The sequence below is a fragment of the Emiliania huxleyi genome (assembly GCF_000372725.1).
Source record: "Emiliania huxleyi CCMP1516 unplaced genomic scaffold EMIHUscaffold_7, whole genome shotgun sequence".
Taxonomy (NCBI): Eukaryota; Haptophyta; order Isochrysidales; family Noelaerhabdaceae; genus Emiliania; species Emiliania huxleyi.
The window spans coordinates 1,116,619-1,127,917 of NW_005196756.1; the positions used below are offsets into that span (position 1 = coordinate 1,116,619).

The 11,299-nt window shown below is 65.0% G+C and overlaps 2 protein-coding genes across 2 annotated transcripts; one reads left to right on the forward strand and one right to left on the reverse strand.

Moving 5' to 3' along the window:
* Window positions 1-3,190: 3,190 nt before the first annotated feature.
* Window positions 3,191-5,393, forward strand: EMIHUDRAFT_420596 (hypothetical protein). The gene is made up of 5 exons (XM_005761966.1): window positions 3,191-4,013; window positions 4,085-4,411; window positions 4,744-4,881; window positions 4,955-4,992; window positions 5,059-5,393. Exons 1-5 carry the CDS (start codon window positions 3,206-3,208, stop codon window positions 5,221-5,223), a joined length of 1,476 nt encoding a protein of 491 aa, XP_005762023.1. The 5' UTR covers window positions 3,191-3,205; the 3' UTR covers window positions 5,224-5,393.
* Window positions 5,363-9,857, reverse strand: EMIHUDRAFT_448420 (ATPase). Its single transcript, XM_005761967.1, has 13 exons — window positions 9,353-9,857; window positions 9,179-9,270; window positions 9,032-9,078; window positions 8,646-8,813; window positions 8,383-8,418; window positions 7,922-8,182; window positions 7,402-7,527; window positions 7,123-7,175; window positions 6,984-7,053; window positions 6,630-6,704; window positions 6,399-6,467; window positions 6,269-6,328; window positions 5,363-5,968 (listed from the first exon to the last, which is right to left on the reverse strand). The coding sequence occupies exons 1-13, from the start codon at window positions 9,823-9,825 to the stop codon at window positions 5,834-5,836; spliced, it is 1,665 nt and encodes a 554-aa protein (XP_005762024.1). The 5' UTR covers window positions 9,826-9,857; the 3' UTR covers window positions 5,363-5,833.
* Window positions 9,858-11,299: the final 1,442 nt, after the last annotated feature.

Genomic DNA, 11,299 nt, shown 5'->3' on the forward strand with positions numbered 1-11,299 from the left:
ACGTGCTTCGACGCCGCGCACACTGGCCTCGCCTTCTTCCGCCATCCGTTCGCGCAGGGCGTCGAGCGCTTCGTCTACCGTTGCGCCGAGGTCTTCATTCCCGAGGACAAGCTCAACGAGTGGTACGCCGGCCAGGCCCGCGGCGCTACCATGCGCGCGTTTCGCGGAGCCTACCGCCTCGTAGCTAAGGAGGCGAAGCACACCGAGAACCTCGGCCGGCGCTTCCAGGCGGAGATGGCGCGCATCCAAGCCGAGGCGGGCGAGATCGCCCGCACCTTCAACCGGCGTGTGGCGGGCCCACCGTCGATGCAGCTCCTCTTCCTCGAGGTGAGCGTGTACCACTGCTACGACGAGTCCTACCCGAACAACGAGGCGTGGGTGCTCGTCGAGCAGGAGCTCGAGGGGAAGTTCCGAAAGTGGAACAACAACAACGGCAACGTGTATACTCTGCCGCTCGCTGCCGAGCCGCCGGCGAGCGCTCGGGCGGGGCAGAGCTCGGTGCTCGGCGCGATCTGCGAGGAGGAGGAGGAGGATGACAACGAGGACGAGGACGACGAGGCCACGATCGACGTGAACCTGGTGCTCAACGAGCTGCCCCAATGCTTCTCTCACTTTTCCTACGAGCACACGCAGGGGCGCACGCTGGTGTGCGATCTGCAAGGCGTGTGGAACGCGAGCGACGGCTTCGTGCTCACGGACCCGGTCCTACACCACATCTCCAAGAAGGGCTCTCGCCGTCACAAGAACGGCGGCACCGACAAGGGCGCGCAGGGAGTCCTCTCCTTCTTCAAGACGCACACGTGCGGCCAGCTTTGCCGCCAGCTCGGGCTGAAGGCACCTGACCTCGCCGACCTCGCCAAGGCCGCCAACGAGGAGGCGCGCCTTTGTCTCATCTGCCTCGACAGGCCGCGTGCCACACGCTTCGGCCCGTGCCGGCACGCCAGCTGCTGCGAGGAGTGCGCCTCGCGTCTCGTGGCGAGCCGCGAGCGCTGCCCTATCTGCCGCGCCCCCATCACAGATGTCATCGAGCGCGGCGTGCAAGTGGCGATGCAGCCCACGCTCGTGTCGTGAAGACGGCCACAATCGGAAGCCGGCCGTGTCAGCGTTGGGCATGGCACGTGCAGTGACTGTGTTCACACTTCACAGAGGCCGTCGGTAGTACAGGACAGAGAGGCAACGGCGTGGTTGGTACGTGTTCCGGCCCTGTACGTGTATACAGTGTATATGTTGCTTGCATGAGACGCTCAGCCTCTGCTGGGCTGTCCACATCCCGAGTTGGAGCGGCCGCACACTGCTCGGTACGGCTTTACCCCCCCCCCCCCTGCACATCTTCATCTAAAGTCATGGCCGACCCCCCCCCCAGCAGCAGCGCTTTGCTGCTGGGGGGGTCGGGTGGAGGTATGTCGACAGACTCTCTCCTCACAGGCCAGCAACCAGTCGCTAGCCCTACACTCGCAATCATGGTTCATGGCAGTGCAAATGACACTCCTTAAGGTGAACCTTTAAGTTCTAGACGGCTAGGATGAGAGCAGCCTCGCTCTCAATCCTAGAAGTCGAAGGATTGTGAGCAGCACTCCTCGCAATCGTAGCATCTCTGTGCGATTGTGAGCGCCTACGCTCGCAATCCTACATCTTCTAGGACTAAGAGCAGCTCCGCTCCCAAGATGACTGGTGACGCCTATACGACTACCAGCGCGCTCGCAATCTTCCGAGCAAAGTCTAGGGTTGCGAGCAGCACTGCTCACAATCCTAGCGACAAGCCTCCGATTGCGAGCAGGAGCGCTCGCAATCCATTATGTAGGAGTATGAGCGGCTGCGCCCACAATCCTCAATCGTACCAAAGATCCAAGCACCAAAGGATTGCTGGCAGGCGCACAGGGGGCGCTCCCAATCGCTCCAGCCGCGAGCGCTTGTGAGCGCGCCGGGATGGTCTCCTCGCAATCCAAACAGTGATCGCACCGATTGCGAGGGGACCCGCTCTTAGTCCTAGAAAATGAGAGAGAGAGAGAGCGTTTGTTTGTTGAGAAAATGTGGACTGCGAGCGTAGGCGCTCACAATCGCACAGAGATGCTACGATTGCGAGGAGCGCTGCTCACAATCCTTCGACTTCTAGGATTGAGAGCGAGGCTGATCTCTATCCTAGCCGTCTAGAAAAGAAGTTCACCCCAATCCTAGGTAGGTAGGTAGGTAGAAAGGTGAAGAACAGCCAGGCTCGGACTGGACACCAACGCGGTATGGGTGGACGCTGGACAGATGATGACGACACGCACGAGCGACACACAGACACAAACAAGCTCACAAGACACACAGCCAGCGGGCTGCCACACACCCTGAGTCGGCGTACACATAACTCAGGGCCCGACATCCTCCCTGTCGCCCCCCCCAGCACTCCACGGTGCCAAGGGCACAAACAAGGGCACAACTCAAACAACAGACGACAGGAAGTGACATGCGAGGCTAGAGCAGGCTTGCTCTACCTCCAGCAATCTCTCCGGCCGGCGAGGCACGGACGAGACCGTGTGTGGGGTCTAAGTGAGGTGTCTATGGACGCTCTCCTCACGGGCTAGCTGCCTGCGGCTAGCCCTAATCTCGCACTCACGGGCAGTGACAATTCAATGGGTGAGTGTTTGCGAGCAGAGGCGCGTGGGCTAAATCTAGGCCGCACGTCGTGGCACTATGACGAAGTTAGACGTGCGGCCGCAGCGCGCCCGCCGCAGGCTCGGCGGTGCGCGCGTGTTAGCGAGCAAGTTGCGGGTGGAGCCATGCCCGACTTTTCGAAGGTGAGGCCTCTGCGACGAGTGCCAGCCGCGCTGCGGAGCCACACCCTTCGAGCCGCGTCCCGTCGGCACTGTCCCCGAGTAGTCCCGCCTTGGCGGCACACACTCTCGACCAGGACAGTCCGGCCTCCGGGAACGTGTCGCACGCCGGCGACGATTGCGGCGTGGTCGTTTTGAAGCGAAGATGGCACGACCACCACCCTGCTTCGCAGACCGGGCAAGGAGGGGGCTGCTCCCGTTCCGCGAGGAACAGGAGGTCTCCCCCCCTCCCCCGGCCTGAGCAGCGGCGGATGGAAGGCAGCCCCGTGAGTCGAGGGCGGCGCGACCATTGCCGAGCTCCAGCGACCAAAGGCCCGGGCGTCTGCTGATGGTCGCGCCGAATCCTAGGTACACAAGAAAAAGAATGTGCGGGCCGCGACGCTGGCCACATGCTCACCTTGTGCTGGCTGGCCTCGACAGCACTGCGACCACGGGTCGCCGTCACGACGCGATGGCCGGGCGTGCCGGACCCGCTGGTGGAGCGGCTGCACACCGCGGGCTACACGCGGCCGATGCCCATCCAGCGCGCGGCGTTTCCCGTAATCGCTAACGGGACAAACACGGTGCTCCACGCAGAGACTGGCTCGGGCAAGACGCTCGCCTATCTGGTCCCTTTGCTTTCGCGAAGCGCGCCCGCCGACGGCATCAGCGCAGTCATCGTGAGCCCGTCGCAGGAGCTGGCGATACAGATTGCAGCCGAGGCAAGGCTGCTACTGCCCGAGCCGAGCGACGTGCTGCTCGCAATACAGCCTGTCGATCTTCGGCCATCGTGCCTCAGTGGCGCGCGCGTGCTTGTCGGAACGCCGCGTGCGTTATTGCAGGTCTTTCGCGGCGCCCGTGGCGCCGTCCTCGGCCCGGACGCCGTTGTCTTGGATGAGGTGGACCTGCTGCTGCCGCCCGGCACCGTTCAGCCATCTCCGCCCACGATGCAATCCAGCGCTCGCGCACCCGGGCGGGCGCATCGGATGGCGGCACGTGGGAAGGCCCGGGCCCGGCCGACCCGGGGCAGGGGAGGGCCGGCGGCGAATCCAACGGCGCTTGCCATTGAGCGTCGGCTAAGAGCAAAGCGGCCGGCGCAGCTAGTGCTGGAGTGGCTGCGGCGCAGCCGCCCTCGCGGCGCGCCGAAGCTGCAGCTGGTGTCGTGCTCAGCGACGGTCTGCGCCGAGACGCGCCGCGGCGTCGGTTGGCTTGTCGGAGGCACCGAGACCCCTCCTGCCCTCCGCAAGACACTTTGATGGACGACACGCTCCACGACGCCTCTCCCCTAGGCGGCGGCAAGCGAGACGCGGGCGTGGTCGTGACGGCGGCGCCGGCGCACCCGCCGCCGCGCAACCTCGCGCAGCGAGGCGTGGGAAACGTGCGCTTGCCGTCCACTCTCTCGCACAGCGTCTACTCTGGGCGCGCGGCGGCCCGACTGGTCATGCTGCGCGTGGCCACCGAGGAGCTGATGCCCGAGGCTCCGCTCCTCGTGATCCCGAATGGCGGCTCGGTGCCTCGGTGCGTGGACGAGTTGCGCAAGGCCGGCTTCTTGTCCGCGGTTGCCCTCAACCAAGCACTCGGTGTCCTGCCGGCGGATGAGGGCGACGCGGCACAAGGTGGGGCGGGGAGGGAGGCGGGGAGGGAGGCGGGGAGGGAGGCGGGGAGGGGGGCGGGGTCTGCATGGGAGACCCGGGGTCGAGACTGCCAGAGTTTCCCCAAGAGAGCCCGAGATTCTCCGAGATGTCGCGTGCAGCGGCCCGCGGCCCCTCTCCGAGAGGCGACGCCTGCAGGGCAAATCTCGGCGACATCTCGGCTCAATCGGGGCCAAATCTCGGCTGCGTCTCGGCGACATCTCGGAACGTAGTCCGCCCGCTCGCGCGAGCGGCCGAGCACCTACGCATCTTCTGGCCCAGCTCGAGCGCCTCATTCATGACCCCCCCCTCTGCAGGCGAGGCGTCGCCCGAGGGCATGATGCAACAGCGGCAGCTCCTCGCGGACTCGTACCGCAGCGAGGCGAGCCGCAGGCAGGCAGAGCTGCCACTCCTCGTCACTAGCGAGCACGCGGTGCGCGGAGTCGACTTTAAAGGCGCTGCAACCCCGCCCTCTCCCCCCCAATCTCGGACCCGCACCGCAAGTGTCGGCTCTGGCTCCCGCCGCAGGCCTCGATTGCGTCTTTTTGCTCGGGCTGCCGCAGCGGGTGGACTCGTCTCTCAACTGCGCGTCTGCACCGGGCCTCGAAAACCCCACCCTCCCATGCACATAGGTTGACTCATACGTGCATGCCGCTGGTCGCACCGCCCGCGAGGGGCGCCGCGGCCGCGCCGTCTCGCTCATCTTCTCCGAGGAGGAGGCGCAGCGGATGGACGACTTTCGTCGCGAGCTCGGCATCAAGGTGGAGAAGATCGACCTCTCTTTCTTGCGCCCTTGAGAGAGTGAGGGTGCGTGCGAGGCAGAGACTCGAAAACTACGGTAGAATCGGCGTGCGTGTCTCTCGCTCGCACGCTCGCGCTGGGTCGTGTGTCGAGTGTATCTGCCGCGGCGTGTACACACCTCTCGGGTACTACACGGAAAATGTAATCCACACGCGTAGTAAAGAAAGAACTCATGACGAGAGGGCGTCTCCCCGCACGGGCACCGGCTCTCGCGTCGGGGAGACTCCAGACTCGGATCTCGGTTCCCGGGGTTTCGGGCGTTTCGCGCTGACGCTGTGTCCTCACAACACCCATCTGTGCTCTGAGTCTGCCTCTTGTTGCCTCGCGCGACTCGCGCGACTCCGCGCACCTGTCTCTCTCTCACACGTCACACACGGCTCACCCGGCCCTCGCGCCGCCCGCGCCTCTCTAACCCTGAACGATATGTGCGATCGGTTCGGGCATGCCCTCCTCCACAATGATCAGTGTGTGCGCGACTGGCGGATGGATGATCGCTCAGCAGCTCGGACTGCCTCCCCGCCCGAGCCCGCCGGGAGACACCGGCGCGACGCGGCCCGCAGTGCAACCCTCTACTCGCGCGTCTTCTGCGACCCGACAAGCCGCCCGTCACGCGTCCCGATTGATGCGTCCCGATTGAGACGGTTGTGGAAGCGCGTTCTCCGGCAGCGTCTCGCCGTACGCAGCGACAACTTGTGTCAGGCTCGAGTTGGCGAAGACGTCGGTAAACTCGTACTGCGTCACCTGAAGGGCAAGGAAGTGTCTAGGAGGTGTCTAGGAGGTGTCTAGGAAGTGTCTAGGAAGTGTCTAGGAAGTGTCTAGGAGGTGTCTAGGAGGTGTCTAGGAAGTGTCTAGGAAGTGTCTAGGAAGTGTCTAGGAAGTGTCGGGGTCACCTGAAGGCAGGAAGAGAGACGAGTGAATGGGGAGAGGAATGGGGAGACCGGTGTGGGGGTGTGTGGGGGGGGGGGGGTGAGGGGGGCTAGTAGCGGAAGCGGGATGCAATGGACAGAACTCGGTGCAAAACGCACGGCGGCGACGGCACACCTCGCCGTTGCCGTTCGCATCCATCAGCGCAAACGCGTGCTCCACCTCTGCGTCCTCCACCTACGCCCGACCCGCTTTCCACCTCAGGCGCGGTGCGGCACCAGCAACGCCAGCTGGCCTCTCCAAATGCGTTGCGGTGGCCGCGCATCCGCTCGGAGAGGTCCATCATTAGCAAGCGCAGCTCCGGAATCTCGAGCGCCTGACGGGTGGGGGGGGCCTGAGCGTGCGGAGCTTGCCACCCTTGCACAGCGCCGGCAGGGCTGTGAGCGCCCCCGACCCATCGGCGTCGTACGAGATGAAGAGCTGCGTCGCCTCCTCGCGGGTGAGCACCTATACTCGCCGCCCGTTCACAGCTCGCGACACGCCGAGAGGAGGCCGCAAGGCCCTGCTCCGCTGGCGCCGAATCCGACTCGTAGACCAGCAGCGTCCCCTTCGCCTGAAACGGGAAGGCAAAGCGACGGCCCTCTAAGCGCCGCCCCGCCCACCACCGCCCCCACCGCCCACCCAAGCCCAGCCATGTGCACGCGGCAGCCAAGGACCCCCCCCCCCCCCTCTCGCGACACGCGTTTGTCTCCGCGCAACCTCTGCATCTACATCTGGATGGGAGCGGGGGAGGGCGGAGAAGCAGTCCCCGATAGCTAATCAAACCCGGCGGCGACAACAAACATAGGAGGCGTATTCCGGAGGCCCGGCGTGAGAGTCTAGAGGCCGCCACCTTCTCGTGCGCCGAGATTGACCGGATCAGGTACTCGGAGGAGCTCATCTCGTTCAGGCGCGAGACGGTCCTACAGGGCCACTCGCCGGCTCGGCCGCCGCTACACGCGCCGTGTTGTGGCGCAGGCTGGGTGCGAGACCGGTCGAAGGCAAAAGACTCGTCCGAGTTCGCCTCATCGACGGCGTACAGCGTCTCCATGGGCGCCGCGGCCGAGATGACGAGCCGGACCTGGCGGAAAGGGGGGGGGGGGGGGGGGCGGCGATGGAGGTGGCGGGCTGGGCGGGGTCGGGCTCGGCGGTGGCGGCGACGGAGGTGGCGGCGATGGCAGCGGAGGGCTGGGCGGTGGAGGCGACGGGGGCTTCGGGGCGGTGGCGACGGCGGCGGCGGGCTGCGGCCACACAGGGATGATGCGACGCACTCGCTTCTCGTAGAGCGAGTCGATGAGGGTGATGAATCGGCGGACTCTGTTGATGTCATTGAAGCTGAGCTGCGGCACCGACTCGACAAAGATCGTGTGGAAGGCGGAGGCGAGGCCGAGATAGTCCTGGCAGGGGTAGGGGCGGAGGTGCGGGAACGGGCAGTCATGGGACCGTCTGTCTGTCTGCGTAGCGTTTGTCTGTCTGCCTGTCTGTCTGCGTAGCGTTTGTCTGTCTGCCTGTCTGCCTGTGTTTGTCTGTCTGCCTGCCTGTCTGCCTGTGTTTGTCTGTCTGCCTGCCTGTCTGCCGTGTGTTTGTCTGTCTGCCTGCCTGTCTGCCTGTGTTTGTCTGTCTGCCTGCCTGTCTGCCGTGTGTTTGTCTGCCTGCCTGCCTGTCTGCCTGTGTTTGTCTGTCTGCCTGCCTGTCTGCCGTGTGTTTGTCTGCCTGCCTGCCTGTCTGCCTGTGTTTGTCTGTCTGCCTGCCTGTCTGCCGTGTGTTTGTCTGTCTGTCTGTCTGTCCCACCTCGGCGCCGAGCGGCTTGCCACACAGCTCGTCGAAGCCAAAGCGCGCGACGTCCACCTTGCGGGCCGCGCGCTCCACCTTGAGCTTGCGGCCCCTCAGCTGCAGCGTGAGCGGTTTGGTGCCCCTGCCCTTGGTGAGTAGGCCGAAGAACTCGTCCATCGCCTCGTCCGTGTCGGGGCCGAGCGGGGTCATGTAGGTGCGGCCGGCGCGAGCGAGGTGCTTGAGCATGCGGTAGTCGTTGGGCGAGTCGAGGTCGTGGACCTGCGTCAGGAACACACCGAGAGGTCGGGGTGAGAGACGGGGTCGCGCCGTGTATTCGGAGCACCGCGTGAGCACACGGGCTACGAGTGCAGTGGAACACCGCCGAAGACGGCGGAAGACGGCGGAGTACGTGTCCTCTCGAGAGCTAGTTGGAATACATGAATACATGGATACGTCTTCAGCCTCTAGGGCCGTGATTCCTCGCACCGCTGCTTCAGGTCGCCGATGAAGGGAACCTAACCCCATTCAGTCCGGTGAACGACGGCGCCGCGTGCCGCGCGACTCCCCTTTCGGCGCCGTCGTCGCAGACTTGGTCCCGGTGGTGGTGGTGGTGTTGGTGGTGTTGGTGTTGGTGTTGGTGTGTGTGTGTGTGTGTGTGTGTGTGTGTGTGTGTGTGTGTGTGTGTGTGTGTGTGTGTGTGTGTGTGTGGTGAGTCTTGCCTCGGGGCTTCTGGGCCAGGCACAAAGAGCGGGCGCTGCAGCCCGTTTTTGTAGAGGTCGTCGGGAGGCCGGTTCGAGGTGGCGACCATCACGATGCCGTGCGAGAAGAGCTGGTGGAACAGCCGGCGGATGACGAGCGCGTCGGCCACGTCCGTCACTTGGAACTCATCAAAACAGAGCAGCGCCGCCGACTGCGGTGCGAGGAGCCAAGAAGGGTTAGGAACCACATGTGGGCGGCGGCGGCGGCGGCGGGAGCGGCGGCGGCGTGGGCTCAGGCAGAGACGGCGGAGGACGCGGCGAGGGCGGAGTGGCGGGCGGCGGCGAGGGCGGCGGCGGCGAGGGCGGCGGCGGCGACGGAGCCAGGCCGTGTGCACCTCGATTGGCGGCCGTGGGCGGCACGTGGGGAAACGTGGGGTGCGGAGATGGCAAGCGCGGGTGGCCCATCGGGGAGCGCGCCTGGGCGATGTCGTGTGCGAGAGCCGGCACCGGGTCACCCGCGCCGGGGTTCGCCTGCGAGCGGTGCCGCAGACGGGGTGTGCGGTGTGGCGGAGACGACGTGGCAAGAGCAGTTTCCGCAGCTGCGCCGCCTGCCGGTGCTCGTGCAGCCGCTTATGGATCTCGAGCATGAACTCGTGGAAGTGGACGCGCCTAGCGTCAGCCGCGGCGCGCTCCTGAGCCACTTCCTGGCCCTGGCCGGAGGCACCGCCTCCGGAAGGCGCGGGTCGCATGCCGCTTCTTCTCGCTCGGCAGGTCGACGCAATCGAAAAAGGTGTCCATGATGAGCGACTTGCCGCAGCCGACGCCGCCGTACATGTACAGCCCCAGCGGCGCCGCCACGTCGTCGAGAGATTGCGCTGTCGCGGTGCCGCCGCCGCCGCTGTCGCCGCCGCCGCCGCCGCCAAAGACAGAGCTGATGGACCCCCAGAGGCCGCCGCCGGACGTCCCGCTCTCGGAGGCCGCGGGCCCTATTGCAGGCGGCTCCCAGTCCTTTAGCCTGCTCGCCAGCGCGTCGAGCTTGAGCAGCGCCGCCATCTGCTTGGGGTCCTCGTTCAGGATGCCGGCCGCGATGGCGTCCTGCACGACGCTCAGCGGGCTGGCGCCGCGGCTGGGCGAGACCCCGGCGGGCAGCGACGAGAGGAGGCGGTGGCGCGGCGCCACGGAGCCGCGGCGAGCGCACTGCGAGCAGAGGAGCGAGCGTCGCATTGTCGGCGCACAGGAGCTGGATTGCAACACCGACGCCGACTGAAAATCGAGAAATCGATAATTCACATCAACGCACAACCCCTGTCCCGAGAGATAGGAAGAGGCAGACTCCCTAGGGTGGGCGACGGCTAGCGCATCAGAGCCAGTTTTTGCCACTTCGGTTAGCTCTTGTGGGTCCGATATCGAGACCCAAATATCTGACCCCGGAAATAGAGGCCATGAGAGCAGTTTTTGCCAATGCTTCGCCTTCGGGGTCTCTAATAAAGCCTGCGCCCGACGGGGCAATCCAAGCGCAGGCCCCGCACGCGGCCCTGCTGCCATCCCGTCGGCTGAAATCGACCAGGCCCATCGCCGTGGGCCGAACGACGCACCGGCCGATTGTTTGAGCAATGGCCTGTGCTGCGGCCATCTCGGACGTTCAAGCGGCGCCAGCCAGCGGCTCGGCCGCGCATCCTTCACACACGCCGCCACGACCGGGATGAGAGGGCCCGGTGTCGAGCCCTGGTGCGAGCTTCATGTGAGGGGCGGCTGTGGCCACAGCAGGTCCACCAGATGGATCTCAAAAGCTTGCCGTCGGCGTGCTGTCGTGGCGGTGCCCGACACGCATTGAGAGGAGCCGAGAAAAGCAGCGGATGTGGGGCTTCCACGGCTGCCAAGTGGTGGTCCATGACCATTCTGAGCAGGGCTGTGCTTTGGTGGGGCTGTGCTTGAGCATGTGTGAACTGGGAGTGCGTGCCGGCGGTGTCTGTGGGTGAAACAGGCGTGTGTGACAGTGTGAGGCTGCAAGAGCCGTGGTATGAGCCAGAGTGAGCTTCATCACCCAAAGTAAGGACGGTCTGGGACAGCCCAGGCTTGATCTTGATGGGTCTGGGCCAGGAGAGCGACAGAGAAGGCGAGCTGGCGAGCTGGGAAGCCGCTTCGTCGGCATGGGGTGTGCGTGTTCACACGAGAGAGATGCAAGTGCCAAAAAGCGTTGTTTGCGGCTATTGCTCAAATCTGTGGGAGAGAAGGCCTACATACTATGACTGCATCCATGCGCCTAATGCATGAGGGCTGTGGGTCGGGACATATCACGGTCGGTGGCGCCGATGATGACCTCCGGAAAGCCCTCACAATTGCTCGGCACAGGGCCTCCGGGAGTGCTCTCGAGCCCTACACCGGAGCATCACGAGCCGGTATGAGCTTGAAGACCCAAAACAAGTGCGGTCTGGGACAACTCAGGCTTGCTGCTGGTGGGCCTGGGCCAGGAGAGCGACAGAGAAGGCGAGGTGGTGAGCTGACAGCAGGAAATAGCGCTTCACGGCACTCGCTTTCGACGACAAGGGCATACGCAGAGTACTCCGCCTCTATGCATCGCTACCACGCGTTAGACGTGGCTGGCCAGGTACGGGTCTGCCTTCATAGCGCCTCACTCGTCCGAGACCTCCCCACTTTTTCCTGGTTCCGTCTGCTCCGAACTCGGCGATTATGCATT